Raw genomic sequence first — 23410 nt, forward strand, 5'->3', positions numbered from 1 at the left:
GTTTTGATCAGACATCTGAGAGAAATTCCACTGTTAGACTCTGATGTGATACAAGAAATGAGCTCTCTTACTTCTAAAGTACTGGCCAAATTCTGACTCACAACTGATAAGAAATTCTGTACTACTTTTCATATCACAGAACTGTCATCCATACATAGTTAGCACCTTATTTTAAGTTAGGACTTTGTCTTCAAAATACAAACTATAACTGCCTTTAATAGTGCCAATATTCATGTAGTTCTTTATAACTATCCTAATCCTTTGTCAGTGAGGAACTACTAGGAAATGATTCAATGAATATATTTTAGTACAAGCATGCAATTCAGATATGTTAATGTGAGCATGTCTTTCCTCACTCTCAATGACACTTTATGCTGTTTCATTGGATATTGTCCCAGTTTTGTACCAATCCTTTGCTGCAATATTTAATAATAATATGGTCATTAATTGCTTAATGATGAGGATATCTTCTGAAAAATGTGTCATTAAGTGATTTCGTCCTTGTACGAACATCAGAGTGTACTTACACAAACTTAAATGGTATAGCCTACTACACACCTAGGTTATATGGTATAGCCTATTGTTCCTAAACTACAAGCCTATACAATATATTACTGTACTGAATACTGTAGGCAATGGAAACAAAATTGTATGTGTGTATCTAAAATAGAAAAGCTACAGTAAAAATACAGTATTATGATCTTATGGAACCACCATAGTCTATGTTGTCCATCGTTGATGGAAACCTTGCTAGGTAGTGCATACTGTAATTATTTTATTGTCATACAAATTAATATGCTCTACATTTTGCTAAATGTTTAACTGCTAAAAACATGTTATTGACCATGCAAAACGCAGTGAACTATTTGAAAAGAAATCAATAAAACAATCCTATTTACAATAGCTACAAAAAAAGTAGAAATAAACTTGACCAGGGAGGTAATGTGCACTGAAAACTACAAAACATTGATAAAAGACATTGAAGAAGACATGAGTAAATGAAAAGATATCCCGTGTTTGTGGATTAGAAAAATTAATATTGTTAAAATGTCCATACTGGACAAAGTAATCTACAAATTCAATGCAAACCCTATCAAAAGTCCAATGTCATTCTTCACTTAAATAGAAAAAAAATCCTAAAATTTGTATGGAACCATCAAAGACCCTGAATAGCTAAAGCAATCCTGAGAAAAAAGAACAAAGCTAGAAGCATCACACTACTTTATGTCAAAATATAATACAAAGCTACAGAAATCAAAACAGCATGGTGCTAGCATAAAAACAGACATGTAGATGAATGGGACACAACAGAGAGCCCAGAAATAATACGTTCATGATCAATTGGTTTTTGACAAAGGTGCAAGAACACACAATAGGGAAAGGACGGTCTCTTCAATAAATGGTTTTGGGGAAAGTGAACATCTCCATGCAAAAAATGATGTCAGACTCTTAGCTCACACTGCATACAAAAATCAACTCAAAATGGTTTACAAATTAAACATAAGAACTCAATCTGTAAACCTGCTAGAAGAAAACACAGAGGAAAACCTCCATGAGATTGATCTTGGCAATGAATTTTTTGGAGATGATACCAAAAACACAAGCAACAAAGTAAAAATAGACAGGAATTACATCAAACTAAAAAGCCTTTGCACAGCAAAGTAAACAACCAACAAAGTGAAGAGACAACCTATGGAATGAGAGAAAATATTTCCAAACCATCTATCTGATAAGGAGTTAATATCCAAAACATATAAGGCATTCAAACAACTCAATACTAAGAAAACAAATAATCCAATTAAAAAGTGGGCACAGGGCTTAAAGAGACATTTCTCAAAGGAAGACATATGAAACAGGCATATAAAAAATGCCCAGCATTACTAATCATTAGGAAATTGCAAATTAAAACCAGAATGACACATCGCCTCACACCTGTTAGAATGGCTATTGTCAAAGAGACGAAAGATAAGTGTTGGCAAGGATGTGGAAAAAAGGGAGCACTCACACACTGTTAGTGGGAGTGTAAATTAGTACAGACATTATGGAAAGCAGTATGATGGTTACCCCAAAAATTAAAAATAGAACTACTGTATGATCCATAGATATCTGCACTCCCATAGTCATTGCAGCATTATTCACAACAGCCAAATATAGAATCAACCTGTGTTCATCAACAGATGAATGAATAAAGAAAATGTGGCATCTATGCATAATGGAATACTATTCATTTGCAACAACATGTATGAACCTGAGGGACACTATGTTAAGTGAAATAAGCCAGGCACAAAAAAGACAAATGCCACATGATCTCACCTGTATATGGAATCTATGAGTCAAACACATGAAGCAGAGGGTAGAATGGTGGTTACCAAGGGCCAAAGGTGACAAGATGTTTGTCACAGAATATAAAATAAGGGTTAGATAGAAGAAATAAGCTCAGGAGATCTATTGCGCAACATGTTGAATATAGTTAATAACAATGTATTGCATTATTTTTTTAAATTGTATTTTAAGTTTCAGGGTACATGTGCAGGATGTGCAGGTTTGTTACATAGGTAAAAGTGTGCCATGGTGGTTTGCTGCACTTATCAACCCATCACCTAGGTATTAAGCCCAGCATGCATTCGTTATTTTTCCTGATGCTCTTCTTCCCGCACCCCTCGACAGGCCCCAGTGTTTGTTGTCCCCTCCCTGTGTCCATCCATGTGTTCTCAACAATGTATTGCATTCTTGAAAATTGCTGAGAGTAGATTTTAAGTTGTTCTCACCCCCAACAAATGATAAGTATGCAAGATAATGGATATGCCAACTAGCTCAATTTAGCCATTCCACAGTGTATGCATATTCCAAAATATCATGTTGCACATAGCAAATAAATACAACTTCTATTCATCATTTTAAAGTAACTATTTTTAAAAAACCATATTGACAAACTTCTCATACTCAGTAACATTAAAATTTGATGATCTATCTTGAAAAATTATATAAATGAATAAAATAAGTTTAATAAGTTTTATGGACACACCACCATACAACGGAAGCTTCCTGCTCCTAAAGTCAGTTTCAGAAGCCCCAGCTCCACCTGAAAGACACTTGAAACCCACAGTTAAATTGATTTTCCCTGATAGAGCATAGCATTCCTTCTACCTTTTGCCACACTTTCAAATAGTTCTTGGTATATGAGTTAGATAATAAGGCAGAGACAGTACAACAAACCAAGTTCTTTATAGCTACTTGCACACCATTCATTTTCAGTAACTAATAGGTCATATTCTCTGTGCATCAAACCAAGAGCAATTTTGGCCTCGCTGATCTGAAACGATATGCATGTGCTTCCAGACAAATAATGTTTGACTAATACCCATTATTAATGTTCTTGAATTGCTTTATACCTCTGAAATGAAATTATATTTCCCATTTAGAAAAAGAAAATTATTTCTATCTCTTCTTTTATTTCTTTTTTATTTTCAGTTATTTCCAGGGTACAGAGCCATTTTCAGGGATTCACAGCCTGCCAGAGAGGCTCATTCTCCATACATCCTCCCATCAATGATTGGTCCTCAGGAGATGGTCGGTGCCTCAATAGTTACTGCTTAATTAATGTTCCTCTGGTTGTTAACTAAGAACTTAAGCTGCTTGGAAAAAAATTTCTCCCTTCAGCAAGATGGCTTGCCATTAGTAAAATAATCCTTGGTAATTAAAAATCTCATTTTCAAATATAGTTCATAAGTTTTACATCATGAAATGGTTTCTCATCTAATTCTCTTTAAAAATGTTGCCCTAAGCAAAATAAAATACCATCTTTGAAAATCTGAAGCCAAACAAAAGAAGCCAAAACACAACCACTGTTTCTTTTACAAATAACAAAACTTCCCCTATAACTGGCCAGTGGCTGCTTTTAGATACATTAATCCAAATAAGTGATATTCTCTAAAGAATTTTTTCTTAGTTGAGAAAAATATCTAAAATATTTGATCATCAATATATTACAAATATTTTGCCAGAGATGTTATAATTATCTTTTATATTTTATATCTTTTATAATTTTATATTTTTAATATATTTATATTAAATATTAAATATTTATATTTATATATTTAATATTTAATATAAATATTTAATAATTTAATATATAAATTATATATTAAATATTTAATATATAAATATTAAATATAATAATATAATATATAATATTTATATAATTTTATAATTTTATATTTATAATAAAAATATAAAATATCTTTTATATTTTAGAGATGTTTGCCACTAGATGTTATAATTATCTTTTACTTAAACTTGTTGCACCCAGCTATACATTGGACAACCAACATTTGAATGTACTCACTATGATAACTTTAAATGGATTTACTATTATGCCTGAGATCACATGCTTTATATTCTTAAGATAGTTTAGAAGTAGTTGTTTCAAAGTATCTGAACAGAGTAAAGATTTAAATGCCCAGATTACAAAGTGGAATAAAGAAAATGGAAAATGATTGACTAAATCAAAATCTCATCAAATAGAGAGACACCTTGGTTTTAAACAAATTAGGTGAGCAATAACAAATGGCAAAGCTTTTTAAGTAAATGGAACCTGGGTCGAATTTATTTTCCAAAAAGGTGAAAAAAAAATACATAGAAATGTCTCTAACCTAATGGAGCTCTGTGCACTCTGGGTCATATTCCAAGAACACAACCGTAGTTCGTGTGAAACACTAGAGGGCAGAGTTGCACAGTAAAGCTCTTCTGACGTCTAACTGAGGACATGGATACCAACACTTAGGATGCTTGCTCCTGTAAACCCTCAGAACACGCTGGTTTATTTGGAAAGGTTTTAAACTTTTTTTAAATTAGACTTTAAGTTTTAGGGTACATGTGCACAACGTGCAGGTTTGTTACATATGTATACACGTGCCATGTTGGTGTGCTGCACCCATTAACGCTTCATTTACATTGGGTATATCTCCTAATGCTATCCCTCCCCCCTCCCCCCACCCCAGAAAGGTTTTAAACTTTTAACAGATGATCTAAACTAGTCCACTATGAAGGCAATCAGCCAAATTCAGGAAACCCAGACAAGGGCTCCATGGAGAGTACTTATCCTAAAAATGATCTGTCTTCCTTCCTGCATGTGTTCATAAACAGCACATCTTATTCCTCATGAAATGACCATCGCTTTTCTCCTGAATAAAGGATTCTTAATAACCCACTTATGCTTATGGACTCTGAGAGCTAAAGGTTTTAAGTTATGGATGACATTTCCCATCTTATTTGGGAAACGGATTATTCCATTTTGGTTGACTAAGTACCATAAGCTCAAACAAAATGTCTCTATATTGTTAAAAGTTTTGCAGAGGAAAGAATCTTCACCCTTCAAAACTCCTTTATATTCATATTCATTGTTAACGGCAAAGATTTAAAAAATACTGGCTTCCCAGCATCTTACCACACTGATAAATGGAAGCCATTTATTTCAAATGGAGTCTGGAAGCCCAAATATCAATTTGTGTAGCTCCAAGAGCAACATAAAAAGTTATTTCCCCTCTTTAAGCCATTGTGTGTCTTTCCCAGTGGCCAAGTCATGTACAAGCCACTTCAATATCTCCCAATTATATTATCTTGAAAATTACAGCCTCAAATATTCATTCTCCAAATAGCCAGGTTCCTAGAGGGCATTCAATGAGATGATGAAGCGTCTCTTCAAAATAATCCATCTCAGAAACTGTGGGCTTTTAACAGAAAAACTGTACTTGTCCAAGGAGAACACAGGTCTAAAATTATTTTTCACTTGTTGTATTATCACTGTATTTATAAAAATCGATATTAAAAATAAGTATAGTCCCAGGTAGATGCAATTTATCACATAGAGAGGTTTTTGAAATCCTAATGCTTTGATAATTCTATACATTAAATGCTTAAAATGGCAACATAAATAAATATTTTAAATAACTCAGGAGGAGCAAATTGACCACCTGTTTCTCAGAATCCAGAATCCATTTTCACTATTCTTTTTCTCTGAATGTCTATCTGATTGTACTCATTTTTTCCATGCCCCTAAAACCAACGTCTCACTAGAACATGCTAGATATAAAATAGATTGAGAAAACTGAGCCTTTATCAAGGCTTTTTACATATTGATATAAGCTGTAAATATTGACCTCTCCAGTTCACTCATGGAAAACTAAAACCCAAACTGAAATATACTTCAGTAGGAAAACAAACCATAGTAAATATTCACTAGCATACCCTATTTCTAGAAGGCAATATATTTTTTAAAATCTGTCAATCAATTCAAAGATCATGGATTGGTAGCCTTCACTGACCATTCTATCTAAAATTTTAACAATATCTCTCAACAATTCATAGCCCCCTTCATTGCCCAATGTTTTTTTCTTATGATTAGTTCTTTTACTCGGAATTTCTACTTATATATTATCAGTCTGTTTGCAAGGTATGAGCCTAATGGCTGAGATTTTGTCTTTTTTGTTTACTTTTATTCATTCCCAGTGACTAGAATACTGGTATCTAGTAGGTAATTAATAAATATTTGTTGAAATATTAAATGGATGAACAAATAAATGAATACACAGCAAATCCAAAATATAACACAATTTTATGTATTGCAAGTCCTGTTCTAATAAGACTAGGAGTCAAGAATCAATAAGAGACCATCAAATGCCAAGCATTTTGAAAATGTTACTTGATTTCATCCTTCCAACAACATTAAGAAATGAAACATAGAGTAGCGTTGTGGCTTATACAGCTGAGTAAGTGGCTGAGCTGAAATCTGGATTTGGTCCGCATATTGCCAAAGTCCATGCTTTTTTTATAGTATTACACTGATCCTCATACTATCTCAACTCTTCTAAAAGATGTGTAACAAATGTTTAACAGTAGGGCGCTTAAGTTACAAAAGCTAATTGTGTCAGCATAACTTCATAATCAAGACGCTCTGGAGGTGCAGAAGAAGCAACTGACTATGAATGGCAATAAGAATCTCCGGTTTACTAGAAAAGAACAGGTTTCCACAACTCCTTGGTTGCTCACAACAGGTCTCAGGTGGTGGCGGAAGGAGAAAATAGGGAAAAACAAAACAGTTCCCTCAAAAGTTATGGAAGAGGACAATTGCATAAATTCATTGGTTAACAGAATAGTCACAGCAATTCCATCTAGGGATTAAAAAAACATAATCTCAGACAGCACATATTCACCATCATTAGGGAATCTTAGACTGTGCTAAACTGATAACATCACAATCAGAAAGCAATTCCTACAATATTTGCTGATTTTCATAAGGCTGTATTCCAGGAATAACATCATACAGGTCCAAAATCCATTACCCTATAATCCAACTATATGCTTTTTGTAAGAGGCACACTTTATATGCAAAAACCAAATAGGTTGAAAGTAAAAGGATGAAAAGATAAATCATGCAAATAGTAAATAAAAGATAAGTTGAGTAGCTATATTAACATCAGAAAGAATAGACACGAAGACAAAGCTTGTTATTAGAGTGCTATGATTTGAATGATGATGTCCCCTCTAAAATTTATAGGTTAAAACTTAATCATCAATGTGATAATATTAAGACGTGGAGCTTTAAGAGGTAATTAAGTGATGAGGGCAAAGCTCTCACAGATGGGATTAGGGCCTTTAAAAAAGGGCTAGAGGGAGTACGTTTGCTTTCTTCTGCTCTTTGCCATGTGATAACATGGCATTTATCCCCCTTTTGACTTTGGGTCCCTTCCATTAAGTGAGGACACAGTGTCTGTCCCCTCCAGAGGATGCAGCAACAAAGTCCCACTTGGAAGTGAAGGCTGGGCCCTCACCAGACACCAAACCTGCTAGGGGCTTGATCCTGGCCTGCCAGCTTCCAGAACTGTGAAAATCAATGTCTGTTATTTATTAAAATATCCAGTCTGGTGTAGTTTGTTATAACAGCACAAACAAACTATGATATAGAGACAAAGGACATTCTGCAATAATATAATGGTCAATCCCTCAGGAAGATATAACACTTAATAAACATATTTGCACCAAACAACCAAGTCCCAAAATATGTGAAGAAAAAATGGACATAATTGAATGGAGAAACAGACAACTCAACAGTAATAGTTGTAAACTTCAATACCCCACTTTCAATAGACAGAAGATTAACAAGGAAATAGAAGTCTTGAACAACACTATCAACCACCACACCTAACAGTATAAATCAACTACACCATACAGACATGTATAGAGCACTCCACTCTCTAGGACAGGCTGTGTGTTAGGCCAAAGTCTGTTACCCAAAACACTTTGGCCCATATGTGTTTCAGGATCCTAAGTTGTCTGGATTTTTAAAATATAATATGGTGCATTTTCAGTAGATTATAAAACATCCACACCACCATCAGGATTTAGGTCAGCACCCTGCAGCCAATCACAATATTTCTACAGCAAAATATATAATAATTATCGATAATAAATGAGATAAAGGCTATAAATAACTTGAAGTTAAAGTCCACGTTTTTGCCAAAAATAAATCGTAAAACGAAATTAAAAACCTATTGCTTCTACTTTAAAGGCATCTTTCAAATGTATCCATTTTTCCTCATCCCTGCCATCATCCTAGCACAGTCACCATTTTGTCCCTTTTGTCCTTAAAGGAACATTTTAACAGCATCCATGCTTCTACCCCTGCCTCTCTCCAGTCCAGTCTCCACAAAGCAACTGAAGGCATCTATTATTATTACTATGTTATTTCTCTACCTGAGACTCTCCAATAACTTCCCACTGCTCTTGAATGAAACTCTAATTCCTCATGACATCTCCTACGCTTCATCACTCAAAGCCGTCCAGCCACATGGTCCTTTTATTCCCTCAAACACTCAGTCCTTCCCTGCTTAGAGTCTTTGGTGTCACTCTTCCCCTTCCAGAATGCTCTTCAAATAATTTTTCAACGGTAGGATCATCATCAACCTTTAGGTCTAATCTCAGACGTCACCTCCTCAGACTTTCCCTATCCCTTCTACCTGTTCTTGGCCTTCCCTACATTATTTTTGTTTGTTTGAAGACACTTCATTTTAGAGTAGTTTTTTATTTACATAAAAGTTACAAAGGTTGTGCAAACAATGGCCATACACTCTGAACCCAGTTCCCCTATTGTTAATATCTTACATTGCTATAGTCTTATTTGTCACAACTAATAAACCAACGCTGGTACATTACTATTGACTAAGCTCCATACTTAGTTCTGTCTCATGACCTTTCTCTTTCCAAGATCCTATATCCAGACGACCACATTACATTTAGTCATCATATCTCCTTAGTCTCTGGTTTGTGACAGTTTCTAAGACTTACCCTGTTTATTCTTCAGCTTTGAGAAGTACTCCTCAAGTTATTTTGTAAATTGTCCCCAATTTGGTTTTGTCTGATGTTTTTCTCATGGTTAGACTATAGTTACGGGTTTTAGAGAGGAAGACCACAGGTGAAATAATCTCATCACATCATACCAGGGGCAGATGCTGTCAACATGACTTATCAGTGATAATGCTATCAGTTATCACTGATAATGTTAAACTTGATTGCCTGGCTACATAGAATTTGCTAGCCGTCTCGATTGTAAAGGTATTTCCTCATCCTTTTCACTCTATTACCAATCTACTCTTTGGAAGCAAGTCACTAACTACAAAGATGGGGGAATTGAGCTCTACCTCCTGGAGGGGAGATTATATACATAAATTATTTGGGAGGCGAGAATTCTACCATTGAACCACCAGTGCAATTATTTGGAATTCTGTAAGGGAGACTTGTCTTTTCTCTCCCATTTACTTATTTGTTTGATGATTTATTTATATTGGTGTTCACCTACAGATTTTTATATTATAGTTCAAGATACAATCCAAGCTAAATTGTTGCTCAAATATTTCCAGCTTTAGTCACTGGCGGTTCTTCCAGGTTGGCTCTTGTGTCCCTTTGATGACTTATCCCCAATCCTTTTGTTTTTTGAGCACTTCTTTACAATCTGGCACTACAAGGAGCTCCAGTCTCATATTGCATGTGACTATTTTTTTAATTGGAGAATGATGTTAGAAACTGAGGTCTGATGCCAGGTGAGCTTATTCTCACTCAGGTGCCACTAATACTGAACCCCCTCAACAGACAAGAGATAGAAAACGTATATATGTAAACTAATCAAAGCATAAGAACATATGTGTAAATATTTCTATATTTAACCATGTCTATCAATAGAGATAAAATGGATCATGTGATACTTGATTAGAGTACATCGATATAAACTCATGCTTTGCTTAAGCCTGAGTTTATATAAACTATATAAACTATTTCTATCAACACAGAAATGGTTATATACAGAAACATTTACAAATACATATAGAAATTTCTATATGTAACATTTATATATATTTCATAGATATGTAAATTTCCATACGATTAAATGTATTTCTATATGTAATCATTTATATAGAAATGGTTACATATCTATGAAATATAGAAATGATTACAAATGTATCATCAATATAGAAATAGTTACAAATGTATAGTTTATATAAACTTATGCTTAAGCAAAGCATGAGTTTATAAGAATGTACCCCACTCTAATCAAGTATCACATGATCCATTTTAGCATACTCTTTTTAATCATCCAGTATATTTGTCAGGTTTCACCAGAGAAACAAAACCAACAGGATGTGTGTGTGTGTGTGTGTGTGTGTACATATGTGTGTATGTATACATATGAGTGTGAGGAACATACAACGATGTTCATTTACTTATGAACATACAACGATGTTCATTTACTTATGTCCCAACATTACCCCATTGTAAGCTGAGGGGCATACTGAATGCATATCACTTTCACACCATCATGAAATTGAAAAATTATAAGTCAAACCATTGTAAGTTGGGAACTGTCTGTATACACACGTGTGTGTGTGTGTGTGTGTAAGAGAGTAATTATAAGGAATTGGCTCACACAACTATGGAAGCTGACAAGTCCCAAGATCTGCAATCAGCAAGCTGGACACTCAAAAGAGCCAAGATTGTGGTTCCAGTTCAAGTCCAAAGGCATGAGAATCAAGAGAGCTGAAAGCACAGATCTGAGAGCCTACCAGTCCAAAGGCTGATACATTCCAGACCCAGAAAGATCCAGTGTTTCAGCTGAAGTCCAAAGAAAATAATGATGTTCCAGCTTGAAAACAGGTAAGCTGAGTTCTCTCTCAGTCAAGGGAAGGTCAGACTTTTTGTTCTAGTCAGGCTTTGAACTGACTGGCTGCAGCTCTCCCACATGAGGGAGGCCATCTGCTTTCGAGTGTGCTTTATCGGTCTACCAACTCCAGTGTTCATCTGCCCAGAAACACTCTCACAGACATACCCAGAATATTGTCTGACCAAATACCTGGGCTCCCCATGACACATAAAATTAATTCTCACACCCAGTTTATTTCCATTAGCATCATTAACGCAATCTATAATTAGCTACTTTTTGTATTTATTTGCTCACTTGCTTTTCTTCCGTTCCTTACTATTGATAATTTAAGTTGTAGAAGCAGAGGCCCTGCTTGTTTTACCAACTCTGTAACCCTATGGCCTAGAACACTGTCTGCTATGTAGTAGTGGTTAACGTGTTGAACAAATGAAAAAAGAATGAGAAAGTACCAATTATCAATTAAAAAGTACCAATTTCTACTATGAGTAACATACTAGAAAACAACAAAGAATACTTTGAGGCTACCTGTAGAACATGAGTAAAATCATCTTCCAGACCAAAAAATAAACACACACCGATCTGTCACTGTGTCACATTATATGAATAATCATGCATCCATCATCACTTCATACTGGAATTCTCCCCACAGGCAATTCAAGGGATGGTTGGTGTTTTTACCTGAAGCTTACTGTGGTAGGGCTTTATCATGTCCAAAATAAAGAAGCATATTTCTCTTTCAAGTTTTCTTTTCTGTAACAAATATGAGTTTCAGTCTTAGTAGTATTCAGGTTGAGGGCAGCAAGTAGACAGGAGGCAGAGAGATTCATCACCCATCCTTATATGTTTCACCAAATCAAAATTTTTCCAATATCAAAGCGTCTTTCACTCCATAGCTTAGGAACCATGTCACCCACAGCTACCCAAAAAATTCTGGCACAGTTAGTTGTAATCTTGTTGGCTTCGCATGTTTTAATGTCTTTCAATTACTTCTCAAATTGCTGAAAACCTTGTCTAGATTTGAAAATGAATTTAATAGAAGCGATGATAGTGTGACTGAGAGAGACCACTGTGAAAGCAAAGACTGTTTAGGAGGAGACGGAAAGGTGGTTTTGCATTCAAAATTTCTTTCTGCTTCCAGGGGAAGAAAGCGTGGCATGGTTGGTCCAGAGAATGCCACGCAGGCAAAGACTTCCACCCTATTCACTGTGCCCTTCTCCTTCTTTCCATGGGGCTGGAGGTCTCACTGGAAACCTCCCACCTACTCATTCCCACACAAAAGATGAGAGTCAGATGATGTTAGAAAAAGGAAGAAAGAGATGGAAGGAGGATAAGACAGATATTTACTGAATGCTCAATACAGGCCTGGCAAATCCTCTGTTCTTGACTACTCTAAGATTTTTATTTCCTCTATTTAAAAAAAATAGGGCACTTGTATACATATTTATGTTTTTTTAAAAATCTACAAATATAACATAGGAAACAAATTAATACTAGGGAGAGAGTTGGGGGAAAGAGAACAGGGCCAAATTATTTCCTGCGGGCTTTGGAAGATTGGTTAGTAAGAATATAAGAAAAATCCCCTCACGTTGTGTGAAAGATGCTTCCTTCTTAAAATCTTTTCTAACAGGTTGAACAAACCAAGGCAAGCCTGTGTAAGTGTTCTGAAACAATTCTTCATTCATTTGAATGATTCTATAGCTCAGAGTCATGACACAAATGGAGTAAGGAGATGAAATCTTGCACAATCACAAGACCATATCAAACAAAGGAGTGCCAGGAGGGTTCCTGGAATAAGAGCTGGATACTTACGGGCGGCATCCTCCCCACCCCCGACACCCCATGCCCAAATTAAGCACTTGGCCACCTGCACCAAATCAGTACACCGAAAAGAGAAGAAAAACTAAACGGCACACTAAGGCAACAATGGAACTCTATCATTATAAGGAAGGGACATCCATTGTACAGGTGTCATCAATCAAAATGAACCAACTCAAAGAGGTAAAAACTAGAGAGAAAGCATCTTTTTAGATGGTAGTTTTCAAAGCATTCCACTCCTAAGGGAAGGATGGAATAAGAAATGTGTCCTCAATAAGTTCCCTTATTGACTTTGCTGATATAGAAATGTTTCCGGGTTCTTGTCATGTCTTATCATAGAACAGGTTCCAGTCCACCTCTTCTTACATCAAATTCACTTGGCTAAATCATGTGGAACAGCTTTTGAATTATGAGTTATTCTCACAGGGAAGATGTTGTCAGATATCCAAGGATACAGAAAGCACAAACCACAGTGCAGTTTTTCTTGGCCAACTCCTCTGTGTCTGCCATCCATTTACTTGTAATTGCAGGCGATTATCTACTCATCAGTCCATTCCCTGCTATTCTGAAGGGTCGGAAGTACTCTCATTTTGCCCTCAGAGTCATCCCATTCTACTCTCAGAAGGTCCCAAAATAGAAAGAAGCCGAGTTTCCTTTATACCAATCCCTTTAGCAAAACATCAGTCACATCACAGCACAGCTACATGCCAAGGCAACGCAGGAAATTAGTGAGGAGGAAATAGCCTGTTCTCTGGCTACATCTCCCTGGGTTTGAGTATTGTATTCACCGGTGGAAAATCATTTTTGAAGTTATGTTACAACCGTGCAAACTGCTCATCAAAAAAGTCACCTAGTTTTCAGCCAGGTCGCAGATTTCACACCAAAAATTTATATCCAGTAGACGCTCTTAGCAGCTCATCTATATCCATGATCATACAGTAAAATTTCCAACAAATTATTCAAATTCCCTGAACAAATGCTAGAAGAAACCCTTCAAACAGTGACAATCTCAAGTAAGTGAGGGTGTCACACATGGGTAATTCCACATTCACAGACTTTTTTCATGACATTTTATTTTTTGAAAAGAGCAGATATGTCTCACTGGAAGCTTTTATTAAAAAAAATTCTGGGTTTTAAAAAATAGATCCCGTGTTACTATCAAGGCTTTTTTTCTATGGTCTGAAGAACTGAACATACTTGCCCAGGCAACTTGAGAATAGCATTATTAGAAGATCAACTTGAGATACAAGTTGAAAATTAACAACTATTAGATGGCTAATGTATGAGTAATGAATGCAATTTGTTTTCCCTAAATCATACTCTCACTCAGAAATAATATAACCTCCATGGTTCTTGCCACCTTACAAAAACACTCAGGTATGCATCTATTCATTCATACCATAAATATTCACTGAATGCCCACAAAGTGACCAAGAAAATGAATGTCAGCAATATTGAGCTGTGTTATATAATGTGCTCTAAAACCTGTCCCGCTCATTGCTATGCTTGTCCCTCAGAATACAAGCCCAGAAACTCTAAGCAAATTAAAATAATCTCATTTCAAGACATTCAGAAGGGAATATTCCAAGGATATTTACTGCACTGCAGACAGCCTGGGGCGGGGTAAGAGCATTCTTTAAAATGTATTCCAGGACTCACAGAGAGGACAGTGGCCTGTTCCAAGGACACTTATTCTGAGATGCCCCTGCTTTCCACTCCTGACTTAACCAAAGCAACTCCTCAGAATTAAGGATTTGAATCTGATATGAACAAGAAACTGTTTCAAAGAAGCAATGGTTTTAATATTTAATACGGAAAAGTTAATAGCATTTTTTATTTATTTATTTATTTATTTATTTATTTATTATACTTTAAGTTTTAGGGTACATGTGCACATTGTGCAGGTTAGTTACATATGTATACATGTGCCATGCTGGTGTGCTGCACCCACTAACTCGTCATCTAGCATTAGGTATATCTCCCAATGCTATCCCTCCCCCCTCCCCCCACCCCATGGAGCTAAGATGCCACCGTTTTCTAAATAATGTAAGTTTATAATAAGTTCATTCAAAATTAGAAAGAAACATAGAAATTTAGAAACATCTCACCCATTGAATTTTCTAAGAGGTTATAAAAACCTAAGTCCAAATCAATACTCCATATGTTTAAATTACTACCAAATGCAGCTGAGTGAACCCAGCTCGCTACCTGTTTTTGTGTGGTCCATGAGTTTTTACATTTTTACATGGCAGGGGAAACATTTTTTAAAAAAAGAATACTATTTCCTGACACATTAAGATGATATGAAATTCAAATTTCAGTCGCTATAAGTAAAGTTTTACTGGAACACAGCTATGTTCATTTATTTATACAGTGTCTGTGGCAGCTTTCATGCTAGGACAGTAGCTTATAATGGCCCTCCTAGCCTAAAATATTTCCTGTCTGACCCTGTAGAGGAAAAGCCTTCTAACCACTAATTTAAATAGTAATACAAATGTTATCAAGTGAAGACAGGTTGGAGCCATGACAAGGCTCCTCTACCCAACAACTGCCAAATCTTCTTGTCATCCTGACTTGCTTTAACCCATAAGTCGACCCATTTCTGCCTAGGATGTTCTTTCTTCTACAGGAAGCTGTGTAGAGGGGCAAACAAAGCACAGAAGAGGAAGGTGTCCAAAGGGAAATGCACTTAAAAGGGCTGGAAAATGTAGAAAAGTCGAAGGTATGTAGAGAAGAAAGTCCTGAAGGGTATCACCTATAGGGTACATGTTGTCTCCAAGCCTCGTTCTAAATAGTTTAAAAGCAAATACCAGGGCACAATGCCCTAAATGACCTTTGGCTCCTTTTACCAGTGTTTCAGAACCATCTGGCTTAGGAGAAATTGTAAAATCACTGTACATGTAGTCTGTACAGTAAATAAGATGGTTATAGTAGTATACAAAGTAAAATTTACATATTTTATTCAGCAGAAAATCATTCATTTCTTCTAGTGAGTAAAATACAGATTCTTATGTTTTGAAAATTAGTAAGCAAATGAAACAAAATTAACTCCTAAGGTGAGAAAATTGCCTCGTGATGTGCTGCTCATTTTGACATTTTTAGTTACCTACAAAATATGCCAGGATAGACATTTAAATATTATATCTCAGCATTGTTTTTTAGTTATTCAGCCACGGTAATAAAACACGTCTCCCCTCAGCTTGTCATTTGCTATTAAATCTGCAGAGAATGGAAGTAAGAGCAGCACTTAGAGAAAAAGTCAAAGGGGTGGCTCACCGTGTCACAGGCTGCACATATGCAGACATTTTTAAGCCATGAAATGCAAATGTCTTGAATGATTTCAAATGACAGCATGCAATGCCGATACAGTTCATGCTCTGATGTTTTCTTGATACATTTTCAAAACCAAAGTCAGTTTTCAATGATAATTTGTCAGCTCCTCCTAGTGCATCAGCTACATCCTACTAATAATCAGTTCTGAAGGTGGAAATGCCCCTTTCATGATGGAGCCCCATTTAGAAAATAATGACCATGGGTTCCTCAGAAAGTTAATTAAAGTTCTATGTATGTATGTCTTACAAGAAGGTCTGGAAGCTGTACCTGAGAAGGACAGCCAAATAAACCCACCTGCTATCTAATTCCCCTCTGATTCAAATCCATTATGATGAATCCCAGGGTTTTAAGAACATGGATAAAAATCAAAAATAATCTCAAGTTCTTCTCCTTGCTAAGAGATTTCCCAGTCATTCTTACTGCTATAAGAAGATCTGCTGCTGACAGCACATTAGAAGAGTTTAAAGGAAAACGAGTAAGGGAAAGGCTAATAAAAAACAGTATAGGCCAATAACAAAGGTCAAAGCCTAATCCCTGAAAAGGTCTATGGACCACATGCAAGTTTCTAACCCTTCCCAAGTAGGCAAGGCAGGCCTTCGGTGCTCCAAGCAACAAAGGAGGAAGAAGGAAAGTTGGTGAACATCATGATTCCTTTTGACTCCCTTTGACTGATGCTCAGCCATTACCCCTTCTGTGACTGTCCCCCAGAAATCTCAGACTTCTCTGGCCTCCTGCCTACTCACAGGTTACATGCACCCACCTGACAGGGGCTGTTCTAAAGCATAAACAAAGTATGGCTGCCTGACCTTGAATAGTGCTGTCCTGTGCTTGGCCACATTTAAGAGCATCTCATTGCTCCAATTATGAGTAGACTCCAATAAGGACATAAATAAGACCCACAGTGAGGGACATCTGGAGAGTAAATATGCTCACTGCACTGAGATCATTATATCTCATTACACCTGCTTTTAAAAATGCTGATTCATTCATCATGGATGTCAACTGATTTGCTCAGAAACTGAGGTGGGATCCCAGAAAAAGCAGGGAATAAAAATCCAAGAGTAAAGAAGGATATGGAAAGAGAAGCCATGAACTTCACTTTGGTGACACAACGAGAAATAAACAAGAAGGACCTGTGGCAGTGAGCAAGTGAAGGTCCCATCCCTTAGCTGACTGAACAGATCATAATATCCAGAACCGGCATTTAAATGGCACCTGCTATGGGCCAGGTGTCATTCTAAGCATTTCACACATATTTATGTGTCTAATTCTCAAAATAAGGTATAAGACTGGTAGCATTGTCATCTCCTTTTTGAAGATGAGTCAATGGAGATGCAAAGAGTTTAACTAGCTTGTCTAAAATAACAGATATTATCTTCCATTTACATAGCTTTTTCTTTGTTAAGGCAGTACAGTCTGTCTTTTATAGGAAGTTTAAAATTTCACATACAGTACTTTATCCCATAAATGTTATCTCTTCAAAGATCCATCATGCCTCTGGAAAAAATACTAAAGCCATTCATAAACTGGAATATGGCTTAATTAATGTATAATGCTCCCAACATCTCAAAATAAAATTGATCTTATATGTCCATGCATTTCACTAATTTTAGGCCAGATTCAAAACAGAACTAGGCTTTACTCTCAAATTGTCCTTAATGCATCATCTTGGATATGTTAATAAATAAAATAGATTCTGCCAGTAGATAGGAAGGTAAATGCATTTTAATTACCTCAAATGTCTTAATTAACTCCTACTGCTAATGATACGGCAATTAAGGTTTAACTACGTTGTACAGGATACATCTGCTAGCTTTCTATTGGGTCATGCTGCTGAGCATCACTGAAATCCAATGAAATTGGGAGGTTAGACTCCAATTCTCAAAGAATTCAAATCTCAATGAGAAAAACAAGTGAAACTAAGGTGTTAGGCTCACTGCAGCGTGTTTTCCTCACACACACCTGCTTCCTGATAACTGCTCTTTGCCCTTCTCTGTCCTCATCTTCCTCTGAGCACAAGGAAATACAACATGGTAATACTTGCTTGTGAAAGTGCTTGAGGATATACATCAAGCATCACTGGTGAGTTCTTGCATACATTGTTTTAAGCTCCTTTAGTTCAGAGTGCTGGAAGGGAAGTTATGGTGATATGTGCTGATCTACCCGGACTTCATGAGGACCAAATGCAGAGACCAGGTCAGGAAGGCATGGCCATTTTGGAAGCTAACTCCTATGGGGGATAAAGATGGCCACGCTCTTTAAAAGAAGGGCCAGACTCCAGAAGTGGAGTCTATTTCCCCTTCTCTTGAATCTGAGTTGGGCCTCTGTCTAGCTTTACACAAAAGAATGCAGTAGATGGTGAACCACGTCACTTCCAAGGCTATGCCTTAAGAGATTTGTAATTTTCACTTTCATGGTCTTGGAACCCAGCTATCACAGTGAAAAGCAGCAGCCACATGGAGGGAGAACTGACACACCAGGTGGCAGCCCCAACTGAGCTTCCAGCCAACAGCCAGCACCAAAACCAGGTCAAATGAGCAAGCCTTCTTGGATGTTCCAATCTGGTTAAGCCTCTGGATGATGATAGCTCCAGGTGATGTTGCATGCAGAGAAAGACATCTCAGCTGACCTCCATCAACCCATAGACTCTTAACAGATCATAAATGACAGTTGTTGTTTAAAGCACTAAGTATTGAGGTGGTTTATTATGCAACAGTAGACAGTCAAAACCTTCCCAAACCATCTTAGAGATCCAGGCTGAAACTATTTCCTGCTTGCTACAGCCTTTTCCAGGACAAGTCCTGAAAGATCCAGAAACATGAAGGTGGCTAGGATGGGATTGAGAAGCACACTTTCCAACAGGGCGGCTAAGACAGTGGACCCTGGGCCAGACTGACTAAGTCTGAATCTTGGCTTTGCCTTTTACTAGATAGGTACCTAGTAGAAGTTACTTAACTTTACTGTGCCTCAGTTTCCCTTTGAGTAAAATAGAAATATTCCTCACCTCATAGATTTGTCATGAAGATTAAATATCAGTATCCATATATATAAAGCATTTAGAACAGTGCGTGGCAAAGTATTTGTGAATATTAATATTTGTTCTCTGTTCTGTTCTACATCCAAGAAACCACCTATTCACAAGGGATTGGCCTCACACAGATACATGTGTATCTGACGTAGTCCTGGAAAGTTATTTCATCTCCAGCATGTTCTGAGCTATCATCATCACATTCATATCAACTTTGTTTCTACATATGATTTTGTAGGTCACTACAACAATCAGATCAGGTTACAGATAATGGTAGTATTTACAGATGTCATAATAAAATTAATCCTAAATATGCTAGTAGTACCAGATTAGTTTTTAGGTTTTAGTTCTTTTTGGGGAAAAGGAAAATCATATGCACAGTTTGGGAGTTACTTTTTAAAAATAACTATTGAATCTTTTTTAAACGAAGCAAGAGACAGTAGTAACCAATTCTTTTTGCTATAGGATTAAAATTAGTAAATAGTATTTTTTTTTTGCCCCAGCTCTTGATCTCCTATTTTAAAATGTCCATCAAGTACTTATCTGTATTTACTTCAAAATTAATCATCCCAAATGAATTGACATATAGTTGCCATAAGTTCAAGCTCTTGAAATAGTCTTCTGTTTCAGCCAATGAGTGTCTGACCATAGCTCTTCTCATGGAACTTTTCTCTAGAGCCCAAAACTCTCTCATTTCTTATTTTCCCACATACTTCTATTGATAAAACTGTTGTAGATCCAATTATACTACCTATATGCTAGTCTTTGAAAATGGTTTCATCTGTTTTTCAAGACAACTATGATGGATTCATAAATTGATACCCAAGTAGTTCAATCAGAGGTTCTTGGAAAAGGTGTCAGGTTTGTGCCTGTCTTCAGCATGATAATATCACTCATCCCCATTATTTATGTTTTCTCTTTCCAATTATTCACAAGCCCTAGGTCAGCTTGAGAAATACATATTTTCATTTTGTGGTTGCTAATCATGCATTAAATGGAGACTATCAGAGATGCAAATTAATTGCAAACTATATAAAAGATACAAAAATTTTAAACTATGAAATTTAAATTATGAATGCACTAGTAATTCAGCTTCCAGGTTCCTTCTGCAAACACTGGTAGTTCCACCTATATTACATTGCTGAATAAAAACCAAATTGGGTGATTTAGATAGCAACAAGGAACACGAGAATTTATTACTTTTCCCCCTCCCAACTTTGCAATTCCCTATTCTTTTTATTTCTATTACTCCTTTGTCTCTGTTTTGAACCCTATTCTTTTATGTCTACTTAACTTCAGCCTACCAGATAACATTAATTACACATTATTCTGCTTTTCCTTAAGATGTCATTCTTAATATTTTATATTCTACCTGTCTGTTCAAAGAACCTGAATCTGTTTCACGATAAATTTTAGGCCTATTTTCCAGGGCATTTGTAGATTTATGTGTATTATGTTATTATGTGATTATACACAAAAAGTTTAAGAATATGTAAGAATACTAGTTCAGTAGTATTATTGAGAGTAACTGTTGGGAATACTTCTGCATCCACTATGTAGTTGAACACAGCAAAGAAGAAAATCAGCCAAAATTTAACTGCGAAAGAACATCACATGACAAAGAAAGCCTGGTTAAATGGAAATAACATTCAGATTAGAACTAATAGGTTCAACCAAAGTTTTCATACCAGTGAAGTTTTGTTTTACTTGTATCTGTTCTCCATAAATGGAGCCCATTAGAGCTTAATTGCTTAAGTTAACAAAATATTAATAAAATCAATTGTGTAACATTTCTAATGAATAAAATTGATTTAAGTGTGGTACAAGTCATTTTACCAACTTGCCTTTTTAGAAAAAAGACTGGTATCATTTTATCAATAAGTAAAAAATTCATAAAGGAAACCATTCGATTAAAATGTCTTTTGAGTTTCTCAGATAAAATGTCATGGCTTTCTCAAAAACATATGTTTACAAATTCTAAATCTTGGTTTTAGTGTAATTTTCACAAAATGTTTTTAAGTAGCATAAGTAAATATCCTTAGTAATAACTAAGCTTAAGTGCATTCATGTTAACAAAATTATTTCAGGAAAAATAAATGTTGAAACTGCTTACCTGGCAAGGTTGTTTCATTTTAATGGCTATAACATGGTATCTATAACAGCAAAGTTCACAGGTCCAGGAACCTCTCTCACTGATCCACTTTAGCAGGCACAGCTGATGTGTATACCGAACTGACCCATCACATCGGCAGGGGTTCAACAACTCACCCTAAAAAGAAAACAGCTCAGTGTGAATATTTGTGTCTGTGTCTCTATTTTAAAAACCTAATGCTTCCTTTCTTTTCTTTCAAAGCCATTTACTCAGGATACAGCATCAGGCTCTATCCTAGGAAATGAAATTAAAATTTTATACCTCTCATGGGAATGAAACTAAGTCTTAAAACTATTTCAAAGATATTGCTTAGAGTTATGACATAAATGTTCTACCAACATACAAAATGTCTGCAAGATATAGCTCCCAATACCCGTGGGGGAAAGCTGTACTACTAAATCTCTTTAATAACTTTTAAGTGGATGGTCAGATGCATTTCCTCTGCAGTTATTCTTAATCATTGCTAAAGAAGAAATGCATGGCATCCCAGAAAGCGGCATTATGCTTTTTTTTCTAAATGTAGCATCATAAATATTGACTTAGGGCACTATATTCCTGAAAGCTTGTATATTCTTATGCTATTTCCTTACGTTTAAAAACATTACACCTAATCTTTTCTCGACCACACATTTGTAAGGGACATATGCTATCATTTCCTCTGCATGATTACTCTCATATAAGTTTGCATGCACCTACAATGGTGTTTATAATTTTAGAATTGTGTTGCTGACAAAATATAAATTGTTGGCATAATAGCCTTTCTTTCAAAGTCCATTCCTATTTCTCTTGTATCACATGCTTTTCACATCCGTGAGATTAAGTCACCCAAATTTGCAGTAAGGAAAGACTCTGCCCTTTCTGGTTGTGATATGACATCTGTCTCAAGATACATCTGTAGAAAACGGACTTCACCTTACATCTGACAGGTTTGCTTCTAAGCATAAACCAAAATCCATCGAATAATTCACAAAAGCCGCTTTTGGCATTATCACTAAAGCACCTGAGGAACATGTAGCTCCTAAGCCAGGAAGGAAAAAGAAAGTGTAGATGAAATTAAACCCAGTATTCACCACTGGGACATTTTTATTTGCCTTCACGGGAAGGGAAAGGGGAAGGCATATTGGAGCCAGCGCTCACAGGGCAGAACCAGAGGAGCCTCACTGGAGGCAAACTGGGAGGTATGCGTGCGCTGTCCGTGGTGCTGAAAGCTTGACCGGCGCGAGCTGGAGCCGCCACCGGCTGCCTCGGGGTCTCGCCGGGCCTTACCTGCTCCGCGCCCTGGAAGCAGATCTTGCAGATGGGCTGGTGGTGCCGGTGCTGGTGCCCAGCGCGCTGGTCGCCGCCGCCACTGCTGCTGCTGCGGCTGCTGCACACCGAGCGCGTCTCGGGCTGGTCTCCGGCGCCCCGCCGCTCGCCCTCGCCGCCCGCGCCGGCCTCAGACTCCCCGGGGCCGCCTTTCGCTGCTGCCGCCGCCGGGAGGCGCCTCGGACCTTCCCCGGAGTCGCCGGCCGCCGCCACTTCCTGGCCGGCGGGCTGCAGGGGCAGCGGCGGAGGCGGCAGCTCGTCCGCTCCCCTGCACCGCGGGGCCACCTCCCCTAGCGGCTCGCTTGGCCCCGCGGCGCGCTCGGGGGTCTCGGGGGACGCGGGCAGCGGCGGCAGGTAGCGCGGGGCCGCGGGGACCGGGGCCGGCTCTCCCGGCGGCGGCGGCGGCGGCGGCGGCGGGGGAGGTTGCGGGGGAGGCTCGGCGTCCCCGCTCTCCGCCCCGCGACACCGACTACCGCCGTGGCCGCCCTCAAAGCTCATGGTTGTGCCGCCGCCGCCCTCCTGCCGGCCCGGCTGGCGGGCCGGGCTCTGGCTGCAGGGAAAGAGAGCG

General features: G+C 37.3%; 1 protein-coding gene across 1 annotated transcript in view; it reads right to left on the minus strand.

The window, feature by feature from the left end:
* MARCHF11 (membrane associated ring-CH-type finger 11) overlaps positions 1 to 23358 on the minus strand; it is a 114495-nt gene extending 91137 nt beyond the window's left edge. Inside the window, exons 1-2 of the mRNA XM_003821969.7 lie at positions 22804 to 23358; positions 21499 to 21654 (exon numbers count right to left, since the gene is read on the minus strand). Coding sequence (XP_003822017.3) covers positions 21499 to 21654; positions 22804 to 23340 — 693 coding nt within the window. The 5' untranslated portion in view covers positions 23341 to 23358. The remainder of the gene's footprint in view (positions 1 to 21498; positions 21655 to 22803) is intronic.
* Positions 23359 to 23410: the final 52 nt, after the last annotated feature.

Source organism: Pan paniscus, chromosome 4 (assembly GCF_029289425.2).
Source record: "Pan paniscus chromosome 4, NHGRI_mPanPan1-v2.0_pri, whole genome shotgun sequence".
Lineage (NCBI taxonomy): Eukaryota > Metazoa > Chordata > Mammalia > Primates > Hominidae > Pan > Pan paniscus.